General features: G+C 40.6%; 1 protein-coding gene across 1 annotated transcript in view; it reads left to right on the forward strand.

Annotated features, from left to right (window-relative positions):
• Window positions 1-18006, forward strand: part of RECQL (RecQ like helicase) — a 36416-nt gene that overhangs the window by 4536 nt on the left and 13874 nt on the right. Inside the window, exons 3-5 of the mRNA XM_081592243.1 lie at window positions 8699-8896; window positions 9762-9941; window positions 15806-15912. Coding sequence (XP_081448369.1) covers window positions 8699-8896; window positions 9762-9941; window positions 15806-15912 — 485 coding nt within the window. The remainder of the gene's footprint in view (window positions 1-8698; window positions 8897-9761; window positions 9942-15805; window positions 15913-18006) is intronic.

An 18006-nucleotide genomic window follows, 5' to 3' on the forward strand; every position in this document is an offset into this window, starting at 1 on the left:
ATTCTTAAAAACATAATGTAGATAAAGAATATAGACATACTGTAATATAAATTTTATGTTGTCAATATTCTGTTTTTCATACTGCTCTGTATTTTGTTGTTTTCTAGTGGCATTAAAAAATTAACACTTTGAGTGTTGGTTTTGAACTTTTAGGCTGTCTCCATTTTTAAAATGTAAAAAAAGTTGCATTGAACATCTTTGAATCAAAAGGTTTGTGTACTTCTTTGATTCTTTTCTTAAGATAAGTTCCTAAGCGGTATCATTTGAAATATTTTTAAAAAATAAAAGAAAGACATCTGTTTTACCTTTTCCAGGCAGCTACTCTTGGTATTTTGATGTATTTCCTTGCATTGTTTGTGTTTATAAACTTGACCAGATTCTTTTGTGCTTATTAGTGAAGTTTTGCTGTTGATTCAGTTAAGAGGTGGATAGTAGGAGGGAGGAACTTATTCTATGGTTATTTTCCTGTTGTTTGTTCAGTTCAGTTCAGTTCAGTCGCTCAGTCGTGTCCAACTCTTTGCGACCCCGTGAATTGCAGCACCCCAGGCCTCCCTGTCCATCACCAACTCCCGGAGTCTACCCAAACCCATGTTCATCGAGTCGATGATGCCATCCAACCATCTCATCCTCTGTCGTCCCCTTCTCCTCCCGTCCCCAATCCTACCCAGCATTAGGGTCTTTTCCAATGAGTCAACCCTTCGCATGAGGTGGCCAAAGTATTGGAGTTTCAGCTTCAACATCAGACCTTCCAATGAACACCCAGGATTGATCTCTTTTAGGATGGATTGATTGGATCTCCTTGCAGTCCAAGGGACTCTCAAGAGTCTTCTCCAACACCACAGTTCAAAAGCATCAGTTCTTCGGTGCTCAGCTTTCTTCACCGTCCAACTCTCACATCCATACATGACCACTGGAAAAACCATAGCCTTGACTAGACGGACTTTTGTTGGCAAAGTAATGTCTCTGCTTTTAAATATGCTATCTAGGTTGGCCATAACCTTCCTGCCAAGGAGTAAGCGTCTTTTAATTTCATGGCTGCAGTCACCATCAGCAGTGATTCTGGAGCCCCCAAAAATAAAGTCTGACACTGTTTCCACTGTTTCCCCATCTATTTCCCATGGAGTGATGGGACCAGATGCCATGATCTTAGTTTTCTGAACGTTGAGCTTTAAGCCAACTTTTTCACTCTCCTCCTTCACCTTCATCAAGAGGCTCTTTAGTTCTTCTTCACTCTCTGCCATAAGGGTGGTGTCATCTGCATATCTGAGGTTATTGATATTTCTCCCAGCAATCTTGATTCCAGCTTGTGTTTCTTCCAGCCCAGCATTTCTCATGATGTACTCTGCATATAAGTTAAACAAGCAGGGTGACAATATATAGCCTTGACGGACTCCTTTTCCTATTTGGAACCAGTCTGTTGTTCCATGTCCAGTTCGAACTGTTGCTTCCTGACCTGCATACAGGTTTCTCAAGAGACAGGTCAGATGGTCTGGTATTCCCATCTCTTTCAGAATTTTCCACAGTTTCTTGTGACCCACACAGTCAAAGGCTTTGGCATAGTCAATAAAGCAGAAATAGATGTTTTTCTGGAACTCTCTTGCTTTTTCGATGATCCAGCGGATATTGGCAATTTGATCTCTGGTTCCTCTGCCTTTTCTAAAACCAGCTTGAACATCTGGAAGTTCACGGTTCACGTATTGCTGAAGCCTGGCTTGGAGAATTTTGAGCATTACTTTACTAGCATGTGAGATGAGTGCAATTGTGCGGTAGTTTGAGCATTCTTTGGTATTGCCTTTCTTTGGGATTGGAACGAAAACTGACCTTTTCCAGTCCTGTGGCCACTGCTGAGTCTTCCAAATTTGCTGGCATATCGAGTGTAGCACTTTCACAGCATCACCTTTGAGGATTTGAAATAGCTCAACTGGAATTCCATCACCTCCACTAGCTTTGTTCGTAGTGATGCTTTCTAAGGCCCACTTGACTTCGCATTCCAGGATGTCTGGCTCTAGGTGAGTGATCACACCATCGTGATTATCTGTGTCATGAAGATCTTTTTTGTACAGTTCTTCTGTGTATTCTTGCCACCTCTTCTTAATATCTTCCGCTTCTGTTAGGTCCATACCATTTCTGTCCTTTATCGAGCCTATCTTTGCATGAAATGTTCCTTTGGTATCTCTAATTTTCTTGAAGAGGTCTCTAGTCTTTCCCAATCTGTTGTTTTCCTCTATTTCTTTGCACTGATCGCTGAGGAAGGCTTTCTTATCTCTCCTTGCTATTCTTTGGAACTCTGCATTCAGACGGGAATATCTTTCCTTTTCTCCTTTGCTTTTCACTTCTCTTCTCTTCCCAGCTATCTGTAAGGCCTCCTCAGACAGCCATTTTGCTTTTTTGCATTTCTTTTCCATGGGGATTTTCTTGATCCCTCTCTCTTGTACAATGTCATGAACCTCTGTCCATAGTTCATCAGGCACTCTGTCTATCAGGTCTAGTCCCTTAAATCTATTTCTCACTTCCACTGTATACTCATAAGGGATTTGATCTAGGTCATACCTGAATGGTCTAGTGGTTTTCCCTACTTTCTTCAATTTAAGTCTGAATTTGTCAATAAGCAGTTCATGATCTGAGCCACAGTCTGCTCCTGGTCTTGTTTTTGCTGACTGTATAGAGCTTCTCCATCTTTGGCTGCAGTAGGGTATAGTAAATATGACCTTAGCACTCACAGTGGAGTAACAAGATTAGGTTCTTAACAAACTATAGGAATGATTTTCTTAAGTATGGAATCCTCTTGTCCACACCCCAAAACTTTACAATTTATTTAAATATAAATGTGAAAAAAATAGTGACATAGATTTTGTCTTCATCTCTCACAGCTTAATGATTCATGCTAATAGCCTAAGGGTTAATAATAAATAGTAACAATTTAAGTTATATTAAATGCTCTTCACTAAGAGACAAAAGTGTGGGCTTCATAGACGTTACCAAACCTTACTGTAGATGGTGACTGCAGCCATGAAATGAAAAGACTCTTGCTCCTTGGAAGAAAAGTTATGACCAACCTAGACAGCATATTAAAAAGCAGAGACATTACTTTGCCAACAAAGGTCTGTCTAGTCAAGGCTATGGTTTTTCCAGTAGTCATGTATGGATGTGAGACTTGGACTGTAAAGAAAGCTGAGCACTGAAGAATTGATGCTTTAGAACTATGGTGTTGGAGAAGACTCTTGAGAGTCCCTTGGACTGCAAGGAGATCCAACCAGTCCGTCCTAAAGGAGATCAGTCCTGGGTGTTCACTGGAAGGACTGATGTTGAAGCTCAAACTTCAGTATTTTGGCCACCTCATGCAAAGAGCTGACTCATTTGAAAAGACCCTGATGCTGGGAAAGATTGAGGGCAGGAGGAGAAGGGGACCACGGAGGATGACATGGTTGGATGGCATCACAGACTCAATGGACATGGGTTTGGGTGGACTCCGGGAGTTGGTGATGGACAGGGAGGCCTGGCGTGCTGTGATTCATGGGGTCGCAAAGAGTCGGACACGACTGAGCGACTGAACTGAACTTCTGTTGTTCTACCCACTTGTCGACTTGTATTTGAAATGCCTCTGAAATTGCCTTCAGATAGTTTGTTGAGTTGGATTTGGTGGTTCCCTGGTGGTAAATCATTTCCTTTTCACTGTGGCCTTCAGTATGGGAGCTTGCTAGAAACTGTCCTGCTTCTGAAGAATGGTACCTCCCTTGTCTCAGCTGTAAGCTTAGAAGAAGGATCCCTGTTCGATGCCATGTGCTCTTGAGATATAGTAATAAGCCCTCTTCATGACGAATGATTGAAATCCTTCTCTTGTCAATCTCATCTCTCATCATACAGTTCACGTGTTGTCCAAGCTGGCATTAAGAGATGGTTATAGTTTTGAGCAAAAACATTAAAAGACCCTGATTTGTTACAACTAGCCCTACTTTCTTATATTCTGAGTCCATCAGGACTTTGTCCAGGGTACAGTGATATTGACTTTGTACCACAGGTTGACATTATCTCTGTTAGGTGGGATTCAAGGAAAGAAGCAGAGGCACTGTGAGTGATAAGAGGGATTGACTGTAGGAATTCTTGGTAGGAATTTGGGAAGTGTTTCGGCTCTTTCTTTGTGTCTGATGGCGGGCCTGGCGTCGGTGGTGCCAGTAGATAGGAAGAGAAGATGCTTCTGCCATGGGGATTGCCCAAACAGAATGCTCCCTATGAAGATGCATCTCACCAGAACCTGGACCAGTCTCTGGTTGCCTCAAAGCCTCCAATTTAGGTGAGGCAGCACCTGTCAAAGTACTGGCGTCCTTCCCTGTTGAGTCACACATGATCTGGCTGAGGGTTCAGAGAAGCCCAAGGAGAAGAACCAACAGGATCCAGAGGAACTGCAAGCACCTCTGTTTCCCCAAGGGTATCTAGCAGCAGCTAGAATCGTGGGCCCAGCTGCTGCCCCATGCCGGAGAGGTCACCAGATCTGACTTTGCACTGCCCTTCTTAAATATGGAAAATATAGCTACTGCTTTTCTTCCACCTTCTAAAGCTCTGGCTGCCCATGTTGACACAGCTCTCTCTTGTCCAAACAAATGTATGCTGATCCTCTCCCCTGAAGAGGACAGGAATTCTCTTCATTCATCTTTGGATGATGCTCATTCCTCTTCTTGCTCAATCACATCCTCCGTGATAATCTTCTAACTTAAATCCTGAGATACAACGTTAGTGACTATTAACACATTTTATTTTAGAATTTAGGGGAATGGGAGCCAGAGAGTCAGTCTATCCATCCATTCATCACCTAAGTAACCACCAATAAGAGAAATCCAAACTTGGCTTCTACAGGAACGTCTGAATAAAGGAGAAATGCTTAATAGCTATTCCAGTTCTTGGGTCTCACCTGTTCATGTGGTTATAGCTGTTATTTTATAACTGCCTTTTCAACTTTCTGTATCCCCTTGTTCTCACCAAACAGCTCATCTGGTCATGGGGCCTTGCCTGGTGGGATTTGCCTTAGCAGTTTGCTTGTAATGGGTTTTTGTGGTTTTCCATTAACTCTAAGCAGGGGATGTGGGAATACCAAAAGATAACCCTAAAGCAGGGGTCCCCAACCCCTGGGATCTAATACCTGATGATCTGAGGTGGAGCTGATGTAATAATAACAGAAATAATGTGCACCATAAATGTAGTGCACTTGAATCATCCTGAAACCATACCCTCCCCCATCCCACCCTGGTCCTTGGAAAAATTGTCTTCCCTGAAACCGGTCCCTGGTGCCAAAAATGTTGGGGACCACTGCCCTGGAGGATCCCCCACATTCTAGACACACTGCTCCTCACCTCTGCAGTGTCGTAGCAGTCCAGTTTCCTTTAATAGTCAGGATCATTTGCCCCAGCCAGTCCAGTAACCCCTTTCTTTGTCTTTTGGTTTCCTGGTCATGAGGAACCCAAACTGGCCAACAATCAACTTCCAATGAAATGGAACCATTGCTTTTTTTCCCCTGGTAGAAGCAGTTCTAACTGGCCAACCTCTAGACTAGCAGAGTCCAAAGTTTCAGGGATGAGAAGCAAACATTTCACTGGTGAATCACTAGGGGATAATAGGAGCCATGTTTCCAGCCCTGTTTCCCTGGCCCATGAGTCCTGGCTGTGTAAGGAGCAGCACTATTCACTGTTTTGGTAGTAAGCACTCTTTATACTGCCTTCCACTTGGTCTTTCCTACCATAATAGTCCTTACTCTTAGGTCAGGAAACCAGCCAGTTGCTGAATGCATGCATGCTAAGTTACCTCAGTCATCTCCGACTCTTTGTGACCCTATGGACTGTAGCCTGCCAGGCTCATCAGTCCCTTGGGATTCTCCAGGCAGGAATACTGAATTGGGTTGCCATGCCCTCCTCCAGGGGATCTTCACCACCCAGGGATGGAACCTGTGCCCCGCAGGTTCCACAAGTCTCCTGCGTCTCCTGCACTGGCAGGCGAGTTCTTTACCACTAGCGCCACCTGGCGGGTATCTGTTCTAATTACACCTGCTGGAGCTGGGGAGGTAACCACAGAGTATACCTCCTAGCCCCTTGTGTGATGCGCCTGAGCAGAACGGCATTGATCATCTGTTTTGCCCAAGTTCAGTCCATACTCTAACTGGTGGGTCACCATGGCATTATAGTTCTCCAGGAATTATCAGATTACAGTTGCTGTCCAGGAACTTCTGAGAAGTTATTTTCCTTTTCCCAGTACACAGTTACCTTGATAAGTTTCTCTGGAGAAGGATAGTGGAAACATTTACTGCATGAAGTTTTAGCTGTGTATGAGGGTCCTTTTCCAAAGGGCCCCAACCTCTACTTTACACAAGGAGCTTTGGATCTATAAATTGGCTCATTTCTGGGAACTGGTTGAAGAACTATGATTCTGTTGTGGTAATTCAAATCAGACATGTGTTCACCAGAATCAGGCCTTTGTACTCTACCTGTACAGATCACGTAATCTATTTGTATTTCAGACTTCATGATCACCTAGCCAGTGCCAAAGATGTCTTTGGGTCAGACTGTTCTAATTGTTACTTCTTCTTATTGCCCTTTGGGTTTCTCTGGTGGCTCAGACGATAAAGAATTTGCCTGCAGTACAGGAGACCTGGGTTCCATCTCTGGGTCGGGAAGATTCTTTGGAGAAGTGAATGGCAACCCACTCCAATATTCTTGCCTGGGAAATTCCATGGACGGAGGAGCCTGGCAGGCTCCATGGAGTCACAAAGAATTGGAAATGACTGAGCGACTAACACTTTCACTTTCTATTGCCCATTTTGGCAACCACGTCTGCCTTTCCTTTGGTCATGAATTGAATTGCTGACAATTAGCCCCTGTGTCTTAGAAATCATCATTCTCATTGATTCAGGTAGTCTAGTTGAAAGGCAGTACTTCCCATGGTCATTCCTGGCTTACAGAGAACAGCTAACCCAGACCTCTTCAGGGATTCATTCCCCTCATGAATGCATTTCTTACAGGCTTGGAAGAGGGAGGGTCTCCTGTCTCCCTACGCCTCCAGCTCCTCTCCTTGAGTGTACACCCGGAAAGTTCTAGCCTTTCCATTTCATTGGCGCCTACCCCTGTGTCATTCCATCCCAAGTTTCTGATATCCGTCTTTGGGGTTGGCTAAGTAAAGAATTAGAGCCACTCCTGGCCACTGTATTTAGTGTACTAAATCCAGAATTTCTTATTGAATCCACACCAATAAATTTGGCTTCGTTCACTATTGTGTATTGTTGGGCTTCCCTGGTGGCTCAGACTGTAAAGAGTGCCTGCAGTGCAGGAGACCCAGCTTCAGTTCCTGGGTTGGGAGAGATCCCCTGGAGAAGGGAATGACAACCTACTCCAGTATTCTTGCCTGGAGAATGGAGAGGAGCCTGGCAGCCTGCAGTCCATGGAGTGACAGAGAGTCAGACATGATTGAGCACAACAAGAGGAACTGACTTCTGCCCCCTGTCGGCCAAGGTGAGCCAGCACATCAGTCACAAGGTGAGCTGCAGCAGCGCCTGACCTTATGTCGACTGTAAACCTGGCTGCTGTTTCATTTCCACCTTCCAAGTCTCAGACAGACGTCACTGGTAGCCAGCCCTAAAGCTGGATCACACAAGCAGCTGATACAATACAAAAACACTAGAGCATCCTATTTTAAATCATAACCATAAGATTTTATCTCATGGGAAGACATTAAAACTGGACACTGATTAAAGCAGGCAGATGTTTTAGAAAGCAGCAAGGATGTCTGTAAAATTTCTAGCTTCCACTGATGTAAAAGGAAATCTCATTTTGACTTTAATATTTGGGTTGTTTAGTATCATATGTTAAGGCTTCTTTATAAATTATCATGCTGGCCTTGTAATGTCAATTTTAGTAGCACACTTGATTTCTCTTTTTACTGGTACGTCATCTTGTTTATAATCACCAGCTCCTTACCATGTCACGGTATGAACCCAAATACAAATGTTTTTGTAAAATGATAGCTAAGTAGTTAGGGGATTACTTTTAGATAACATCCTCTTTCTTTAAAGTCTAGTCATTTTACTGTAGAGGATTGTTGGACCACTGTCCTACAACATGATTTTTGTTACTGTTTAGTCGCTCAGTTATGTCTGACTCTTTTGTGACCGCATGGACTGTAGCCCACCAGGCTCCTCTATCCATGGGATTTTTCCAGACAAGAATACTAGAGTGGTTTGCTGTTTCCTCTTCCAGGGCATCTGCCCAACCCAGGGATTGAACCCACGTCTCTTGCATTGGCAGGTGGATTCTTTACTGCTGAGCCACCAGGGAAGCACACCGTGGTAAAATTAATAATTGTTATTTATTAAATGCTTAACTGTGTACCAGGTACTGTGTTAAGAACTTTCAAAATTCTGTCTCATTTAATTTTTTATAGCAATACTGTGAAAGCTAGGTATTATCCCCACTTTACAGATAGGGATTTTGAGGCTTAATTAAGTATAAGGTACTTAGCCTGAGGTCGCTCAGCCAGTGAGAGGAAGACCTAAGATATACTTCCTGTCTGGGTGGCTCCAAAACGTGCACTTAACCACTCTTCTAGACTACTCTAAGTTTATACAGTTGATAGTGAGGAATACCAAGAAAATCAATCATAAGGAAATCTAAAATTGTGATTAATTCTGTCTGGTCATTGTATCTTTTTTCTTCCCTTGTAGCTCTGAGTGAGGAACTGGATTCTATAACGAGTGAGCTACATGCAGTAGACATTCAAATCCAGGAACTTCTGGAAAGGCAGCAGGAGCTCATTCAGAAAAAAAATGTGCTAACGAAGAGAATAAAGCTGTGTTTAGAGGATTCCGATGCTGGGGAGAGCAGTGAATGTGATTCTTCACCTGCCTCTTGGAATAAAGAAGGTTTGCTCTCTTTTTTTTTTTCTTTGCTAGTTTTGTTTCCTCTCATTTCTTTGAACTGGAATTGAATCATTGTGTCTGGGTCACTGCTTTTCAGTAGTTTAGAAGTGAAACTGACTATTCCTTAAGTGGCAAGGGAACTAGTAGGCAGACCATCCTTTACCCAAGTCCTTTTAAAATGAAAGCCTTTGTTATTCAGACCAAATATGTTTCCAACATATTGGAAACATATTTGCTTGGAAAAAGATATTTATTTAATTCAGTTTTCTTGGTTGTAATGAGAAGAAATTAAACAAGAAAAAAATTCAAACTCCTCATCAAAGTCTAGTTCATTCTCCTGCCCTAATGAACAAATCTTCCTTGGTTAAGGATCCTGCCAAACATCTTATTTATCATTAATTTAGAATACTATAACTCTTGGCAGAATTGCAGCGCTTTCTGGGCTTTGTTGTCCAGTGTTGTCCATTTTTTAAACAAGATATTGACACCAAAAAGTCCATATAATTGTTAACTTTGGTTCATGGTATTTGAGGTTTCTGATACTGTGAATTCCCTGACTGACATTCAGACTATTTATCAAATACCTGACCAAGCACCTTTCTCCTCTGTGTAGTTTATTTCTCGCTGGCAAATGTTGTCATTTTATTCTGATATACTTTTTCTTATGATGTATCATTAAATTTGGTTTTGCTTAGCTTCATGAGTTAAACTGATCTCAAAATTATTATTATAAAAATTAAATTATCCATAGTATTAAAAGTCTTATATATATCGATCTGATTCTTCTCTATTATAGAAGCAGCCATTCACATTTGTGTCTCATTTATAATCCTAAATAGTTCGACTTAACTTGTTTTTCTCTTTCTAGATTTTCCATGGTCTGGTAAAGTTAAAGATGTTCTACAAAATGTCTTTAAACTGCAGAAGTTCAGGCCACTTCAGCTTGAAACTATTAACGTCACAATGTCTGGAAAGGAGGTATTTCTCGTTATGCCTACAGGAGGGGGAAAGAGCTTATGCTACCAATTACCAGCATTGTGTTCAGATGGTGGGTATTAATAAACATTAATTCTAAGGTGAAGAAACATCATTTCTATGAATATATTTTTAAGTCTTAAAAAAATATTTCTAACCGTGTATTTGCCAAAATCAAGTGCATTTTTTGTCTCTCCACTAATAGACATTTAATGGGGAAGGAACTGGCAACCCACTCCAGTATTCTTGCCTGGAAAATTCCACGGACAGAGGAGCCCCGAGGGCTATAGTCCATGGGGTTGTACAGAGTTGGATACAACTGAGCGCGTGTACGAGTAGATAATTAAGTGTTCACTTAGAGAGGCTATGATAAAGACTGAGAGTAGTGCATTCTTTTATCTGATTCCTGAAACATCCTTGAAAAGCATGTTGTAGGAGAAAAAGCCCTAGAAAAGGAATCATTAGGCTTGGAGTCGAGCCCCAGGTCTTTGTGGAGTGTCAGCTGAGGTCTTAGACCCTGAAGATCCTGGAGTCAGCAAATGTACGTGGTCCTCGCTTTTCAGACGACTCACAGTGTCGGGCGGTGCTTTCTCACACTTTAATGTCCATAATAACCAGCTAGTGATCCGATCAACATGCAGGTTCTGATTTACTATGAGACCCAGATATTGCATTTCTAATAGGCTCTTAGGTGATACTGATGCTGCTGTTTGAGGACCACTAAGGGTACAGAGCAGGTCAGCATGCTTTTCCTTGAAGAGCCAGGCAGTAAATGTGAGAGCTTGTGTGGTCTGTGAGGTCTCTGCTGACTACTGAGCTGCCATTGTAGCAGTCAAGCAGCCATCGATGACAGGTAAAGGAGTGGCCCTGGCTGTGTCCCAATAAAACTTTATTTACAAAAACAAACAACCAGCCCTTAGTTTATTGACCCCTGGTCTAAAGAATATGGGTTAATTGCAACCCGTTAAGGGTTTTGTGATAAAGGTTTTAATAGGGAATTAAGTCAGTGCAAAGATCTGGTCTAGGGGTTTTAGGGAAGGGTGTCCTGAGGAAGTGGAATTTTTTATTTTATTTTATTTTTGTCATTGAAACATAGTTGATTTACAATGTTGTGTTAATTTCAGGTGTACAGCAAAGTGATTGAGTAATACATATATATGTATGTATATTCTTTTTCAGATTCTTTTCCCTTAAGGTCATTTTAAAATATTGAGTATAGTTCCCTGTGGTATACAGTAGGTCCCTGTTGATTATCTATTTTATATATAGTACTGTGTATCTTTTAATCCTAAACTCCTAATTTATCTCTCCCCTACCCTTTCTCCTTTGGTAACCTTAAGTTTGTTTTCTATGTCTGTGGGCCTATTTCTGTTTTGTAAATAAGTTCATTTGTATCATTTTTTTTTTTTTAGTCTCCATATATGTGGAGACTTATATGTGTCTTTGGCTTATTTCACTTCGTCTGATGTTGCTGCCGATGGCATTTTATTCCTTTTTTATGGCTGAGTAATATTCCACTGTATATATGTGTGTGTGTGTGTGTGTGTGTGTGTGTGTGTATGGAAGTAGTATTAGAGCTGAAAGCTAAAGGATAAGTAGGCACAAAAAGGACAGAGGAGGAAGGAAGAATGTTTATGCAGGGGAGCAGGATTTGTGAGGGCCCAAAAGTGAGAAAGAGGAGAGTGATAAAGCTGGCTTACAACTCAGCATTCAAAAAACTAAGATCATGGCATCTGGTCCCATCACTTCATGGCAAATAGAAGGGGAAAAAGTGGAAGCAGTGACAGATTTTCTCTTGTTGGGCTCCAAAATCACTGCAGATGGTGACTGCAGCCATGAAATTAGAAGACACTTGCTTCTTGGAAGGAAAGCTATGACAAACCTAGGCAGTGTATTAAAAAGCAAAGACATTCCTTTGCTGACCAATGTCTGTATATTCAAAGCTATGGTCTTTCATCTGACAGTAGTCACGTACAGATGTGAGAGTTGGACCATAAAGAAGGCTGAGTGCTAAAGAATTGATGCTTTCGAATTGTGGTACTGGAGAAGACTTTTGAGAATCCCTTGGACTGCAAGGAGATCAAATCCTAAAGAAAATCAACCCCAAATATTCATTGGAAGGACTGATGCTGGAGCTTAAACTCTAGTTTCAGCTGATGTGAACAGCTGATGTGATCTGGCCACCTGATGTGAACAGCCAACTCATTGGAAAAGACCTTGATGCTGGGAAAGATTGAAGGCAAAAGGAAAAGAGAGTGACAGAGGATGAGATAGTTGGATAGTATCATTGACTCAATGGACAGGAACTTGGCCAAACTTTGGGAGATAGTGAGGGACAGGGAGGCCTGGTGTGCTGCAGTCCATGGACAGCACTCTAGGTGTGTCTTCAAAGAGTCAGACACGACTTAATGACTGAACAGCAACAACATAAAGTGAGAAACTGTGGTATATTCAGTAACCTGGCGGGGAGAGAGTGGCAAGGCATGCTGAAAGAGTCTTTAAAGATATTTTTAAAACTGTTCCTTCTATGAATGGAAAGCTATGAAGGGTCTTAAACAGGTGAGAAATTTGTCAGAAGGATACTTCCAGCAGATGGAGGAATTCCAGAAATATTTAGAAGGTAGGTTCAGTAGGATTTAGTACTTGTTAGATACAGGGCTAGGAAAAGAGATAGTCCAGCTGTCCAGATTTCAGGCTGGGACAGATGGGGTGAAGTTATTTGCTGAAATAGGGTACATTGGAGAAAGAACTTATTTGGAGATGGAGAGAGAGGGAAGATGATGAATTTAATTTGGGGTCTGTTGAATTAATGATGCCTGCAAGACATGCAGGTAGAATTGTCCTCTGAGTTTGAGTGGAAAGGTTGGGTCTGAGAGATCTGAGGTTGCTGAGTCTGAGGCTCTTAGTGTAGAGATGGCTATTGTAGTCAATTGTATCATCCAGAGCAGCATGAGAGAAGAGGGCCCAGAACAGAAACCAGAACACCAAGAGTTTAGGGATAAACAGAGAATGAGCCCAGAGAAGGGAGTACTTCAAACAGGGAGTGGTTAATAGTGATGACTGTTGGCACCGGGTCAAATAAAATAAAGACATGGAAGTTCCAGTGGATTTAGTAACACGGGATTCATCTATAACCTTGGCTAGAGCAGTTTCAACAAAATGGATGGGTAGAAACCAAATAGCAATTGTTTGGGAGTGAGTAGGAGTGAGGAAGAGCAGCCAGTGAAAGAGACACTTTAGGGAGAGAATTGCTATGAAGGGGAAACGCCAAGGGGCCCTGAATTAGGTGTCCATTGTTTCTTTAAGTTTCAGAGAGACTTGACCATATTTGATCAAGTCTCTGTATTTGAAGAGCTGAATGCTTTTGAACTGTGGTGTTGGAGAAGACTCTTGAGAGTCCCATGGACTGCAGGAAGTTCAAACCAGTCAATCCTGAAGGAAATCAGTCCTGAATATTCATCAGAAGGACTGATGCTGAAGCTGAAACTCCAATACTTTGGCCACCTGATGCGAAGAACTGACTCATTTGAAAAGACCCTAATGGTGGGAAATATTGAAAGTGGGAGGAGAAGGGGATGACAGAGGATGAGATGGTTGGATGGCATCACCAACTCGATGGACATGAGTTTGAGTAAGCTCTGGGAGTTAGTGATGGACAGGGAAGCCTGGCGTGCTGCAGTCCATGGGGTTGCAAAGAGTCTGACATGACTGAACTGAACTGACCATATTTAAATACAGTGAGAAGGTACCAGTAAAGAGGGAGAAAGTGAAAATACAGCAGAGAGGACTAGTTGAGAGGGTGAAATCCATGATAAGGTCTTAATCTGAATATATTTTTGAAACTGGTCTGCTCTCTGGCCCAGGTTGTTTTAAGGAACAAACTATGGAAACATAAGACCGCAAGATTTTAGCAATCTAAATAGCTCTCTTTGCTGTGAACAATTTCAGTTCTCACAGAAAGGGGATTTATTACCAGAACTTGAGTCAGTCAATAAACTGTTAACTGATTTCTGCTCAGACTGAATTAATCTTGTGCAGTAAGTGGATGGATACTCATGTAACTGTCATTCTGGATGATACCAGGTGCTATGTTCACTTTGGAAAGCTTTTTTTTTTTTTTTTTAAAGAAAATTATTTATTTCCTTGGCTGTGCTGGTCTTAGCTGTAGTATGTGGGATTTTTTTTTTTTTTTTTTAGTTGTAGCATGCAGGATCATTAGTTGTGGCATATGGGTTCTAGTTCCCTGACCAGGGCTCGAACCTGGGGCCCCTGCATTGGGAGCACAGTCTTAACCACTGGACTACCAGGGAAGTCCCTGGAAAACTTTTCTTTACTGAAGTATAGTTGATTTACACTGTTGTTATTTTCCACTGTACAGCAAAGTGATTCACTTTTTAATATATATATATATATATATATATATATATATATATATATATACACACACACACATCCTTTTTTAATCTTCTTTTCTGTTGTAGTTTATCATAGAACTTTTTTGATTGTTTCTTTTTATTGGGGTATAATTGCTTTACATTGTTGTGTTAGTTTCTCCTGTACAACAAACTTTGGAAAACTTCGGAATAACTTTTTCCTGATATAACTGGATAGTATATGACTTGATTTATGTAATTTTACTGAAGTTACCAATACTGATTGTCAAGAATGATAGTAAGTTCAAAATGATAATATCGCTCCATGTTTTTATAGGACTGGATAAGTTGAGAGTTTTCTGTATAATCTTATGTCTATTTGGCTTATCATTTATTCATATTTACTTCGTGTAATAATGAAGGTAAGAAATAGGTGGTATATTGCTAAAGCTGCTTTGAAAATCAGTCTGAATTGGTGGTCAGGGCCACAAGTTACAGTCAGTTCAGTTCAGTCTCTCAGTTGTGTCCAACTCTTTGCGACCCCATGGACTGCAGCATGCCAGGCCTCCCTGTCCATTACCAACTCCCAGAGTTTACTCAAACTCATGTCCATTGAGTCGGCAATGCCCTCCAACCATCTCATTCTCTGTCGTCCCCTTTTCCTCCTGCCTTCAGTCTTTCCCAGCATCAGGTCTTTTCCAGTGAGTCAGTTCTTCTCATCAGGTGGCCAAAGTATTGGAGTTTCAGCTTCAGCATCAGTCCTTCCAATGAATATTCAGGACTAATTTCCTTCAGGATGGACTGGTTGGATATCCTTGCAGTCCAAGAGACTCTCAAGAGTCTTCTCCAACACCAGAGTTCAAAAGCATCAGTTCTTCAGCACTCAGCTTTCTTCATAGTCCAACTCTCACATCCATACATGACCACTGGAAAAACCATTGCTTTGACTAGACAGACCTTTGTTGGCAAAGTAATGTCTCTGCTTTTTAATATGCTGTCTCGGTTGGTTATAATTTTCTTCCAAGGAGCAAGTGTCTTAATTTCATGGCTGCAGTCACCATCTGCATTGATTTTGGAGCCCCCCAAAATAAAGTCTGTCACTGTTTCCACTGTTTCCTCATCTATTTGCCATGAAGTGATGGGACCAGATGCCATGATCTTAGTTTTCTGAATGTTGAGTTTTAAGCCAACTTTTTCCCTGTCCTCTTTCACTTTCATCAAGAAGCTCTTTAGTTCTTCTTCGCTTTCTGCCATAAGGGTGGTGTCATCTGCATATCTGAGGTTACTGATATTTTCCCCTGAAATTTTGATTCCAGCTTGTGCTTCATCCACCCCAGTGTTTCTCATGATGTACTCTGCATATAAGTTAAATAAACAGGGTGACAATAAACAGCCTTGATGTACTCCTTTCCCTATTTGGAACCAGTCTGTTGTTCCATGTTCAGTTCTAACTGTTGCTTCCTGACTTACATACAGATTTCTCAAGTTACAGTAAAGAAGGTAAATGGTTGAAAGTCACTTTGGTGGTGGTATGAAATTTAAGGTGGATTTCTTTCTTTTTTAGGTTTTACACTTGTGATTTGCCCACTAATCTCCCTTATGGAAGACCAGTTAATGGTTTTGAAACAATTAGGAATTTCAGCTACCATGTTAAATGCTTCTAGTTCTAAGGTATGCTCCTGTGGCTTTTATTGTATTTTATTTTTTATTTATACTCTTCAGTGAAATAGGAACCTTAGCTACAATTGAGTTGCTTAAAAAAGAAAAAACCGGTAACTTTTATGTTGGAGTCAAAAATCACCACTCACAGATCAGGCTAGCCCACTGCTTATTTTGTATGGTGTGTGAGCTCAGATTAATTTCTATAGTTTTAAATGGTTAAAAAAAAAATCAGCAGTGGAATTTTCCTGGCAGTCCCAGTGGTTAAGACTCTACACTTCCACTGCAGAAGGCACAGTTTTGATCCCTGGTTTGGGAACCAAGATCCTGCATGCCGTATGGAATGGCAAAAAAATAAAATCAAAAGAAGAATAGTATTTTGTGAAGTGTGAAAATTATATGAAATTCTGATTTCAGTGACCATAAATTAAGTTTTATTGGAACAGAACCATGGTGGTTCTTTTATGTGTAGCCTCTGACTCTTTTCACACTGTGACGACAGAGTTGAGTAGTTGTGCTATGGACTACAACACCTAGTGTTTACTATCTAGCACTTTACAGAGTTTGCTGACTTGTTTCATAGTATCCATTCTAAAACAGTGAGGAAGAATTTCTGATTATGGGATATAATTAAATACAAAAAATGAATTAGAAACAAGATACCCAACCTTGTGGAATTTCTTGTTTAGAAATGGACTCTCTTACCTTTATCTGTACAATAAAGCATTTCCCAGGTGTTCTTTTTTAAAAAGCATATTATTAAACATTTTCAAAATATACAAAAATAGAATAGTATAAAAACTGTGAAGTAGCTTTAACAGTTATCAACATATGGCCAGTTTTTTTTTCATCTGTATACCCCCAATTTCCCTCCCTGCCCACCCTTGGTTTATTTATTTGAGACAAGTCCCAGACATCATACCATTTCAGTTGTAACTTCTTCAGAATATATCTCTAACATTAAAAAAAATAATAACTAAAAAATATAACTAAATGCCATTATCACATCTAACAATTTAGTATTAGTTATTTAAAACCATCAAATAAAAATATTCAGATTTCTGTCTCATCAAATGTTATTATCTGTTTAAAATCATGGTCCAGATTCACGCATTATGCTGTATTGGTTGATATATCCATAGGTTCCTTTTATTTCTTGTTTGTTTCCTGTGCAATTATTGTTTAGGTTTTTTGTTTTTGTTTTTTTTTGTTTTCTGGTCCTTAAGTTTCCTATATTCTGTCTCTTCCTGATTGTATCCTTGTGATGTTGTTCCACTTATTACTTTTAGTTAGTCTAAAAGTTGACTGAATTGGGGCTTTTTTTTTTTTTCTGTAAGAGTATGCTTACTCGTGGTATCACTCAGGAGGTATTTAACACCTGGTTATTTTTTGTGTGTGTGATGTCAGTTTGATCAGTGGGGTCACCTTATGTCTGCCTGCTCTATAATTATCAAGTTCTCGATCAGCTTTTCATTTAATGGCTTTTAGTAGCCACTGATAATAGTTGCCTATCTTTTTACAGGGTTATAAAATGGTGATTTCTAATTCTCACTTCTTAAATTAGCTAGATTTTTCCTGTAAAGAACTTTTTCCTTATTAACTCTTGGCAGACTGAAAGTTCTTTCTCTTTCTTTGGGGCTTCCCTGGCGGCTCAGATGGTAAAGAATCTGCCTGCAGTGCAGGAGACCCCATTTCAATCCCTGGCTTGGGAAGATCCCCTGGAGAAGGGAATGGCAACCCATGCCAGTATTCTTGCCTAGAGAATTCCATGGACAGAGGAGCCTGGCAGGCTATAGCCGCTGATAATAATTACCTACTTTAGAGCATTATTTAATTAGGGGGTTATAAAATGGTGATTTCTAATTCTCACTTCTTAAATTAGCTAGGCTTTTTCTGTAAAAAAGGACCTCTTCCTTATTTATTCTTTGAAGATTGAAAGTTCTTTCCCTTTCTTTACCGGTTTTCATTATGGAAATGAGATTTCAAGTATTATGGAAAGAGTTGGTTTTCCAGCATTCTCCAAAGGTGGTTGATAAATTCTTTTTTTTTTTTTTTCAAGTATCATTTTAAACCTATGGATTTTTAACACTTTTGATGTCTTTCCAT

This window comes from Giraffa tippelskirchi, chromosome 4 (assembly GCF_054371585.1).
Source record: "Giraffa tippelskirchi isolate mGirTip1 chromosome 4, T2T-mGirTip1v1.2.pri, whole genome shotgun sequence".
NCBI classification, from domain to species: Eukaryota; Metazoa; Chordata; class Mammalia; order Artiodactyla; family Giraffidae; genus Giraffa; species Giraffa tippelskirchi.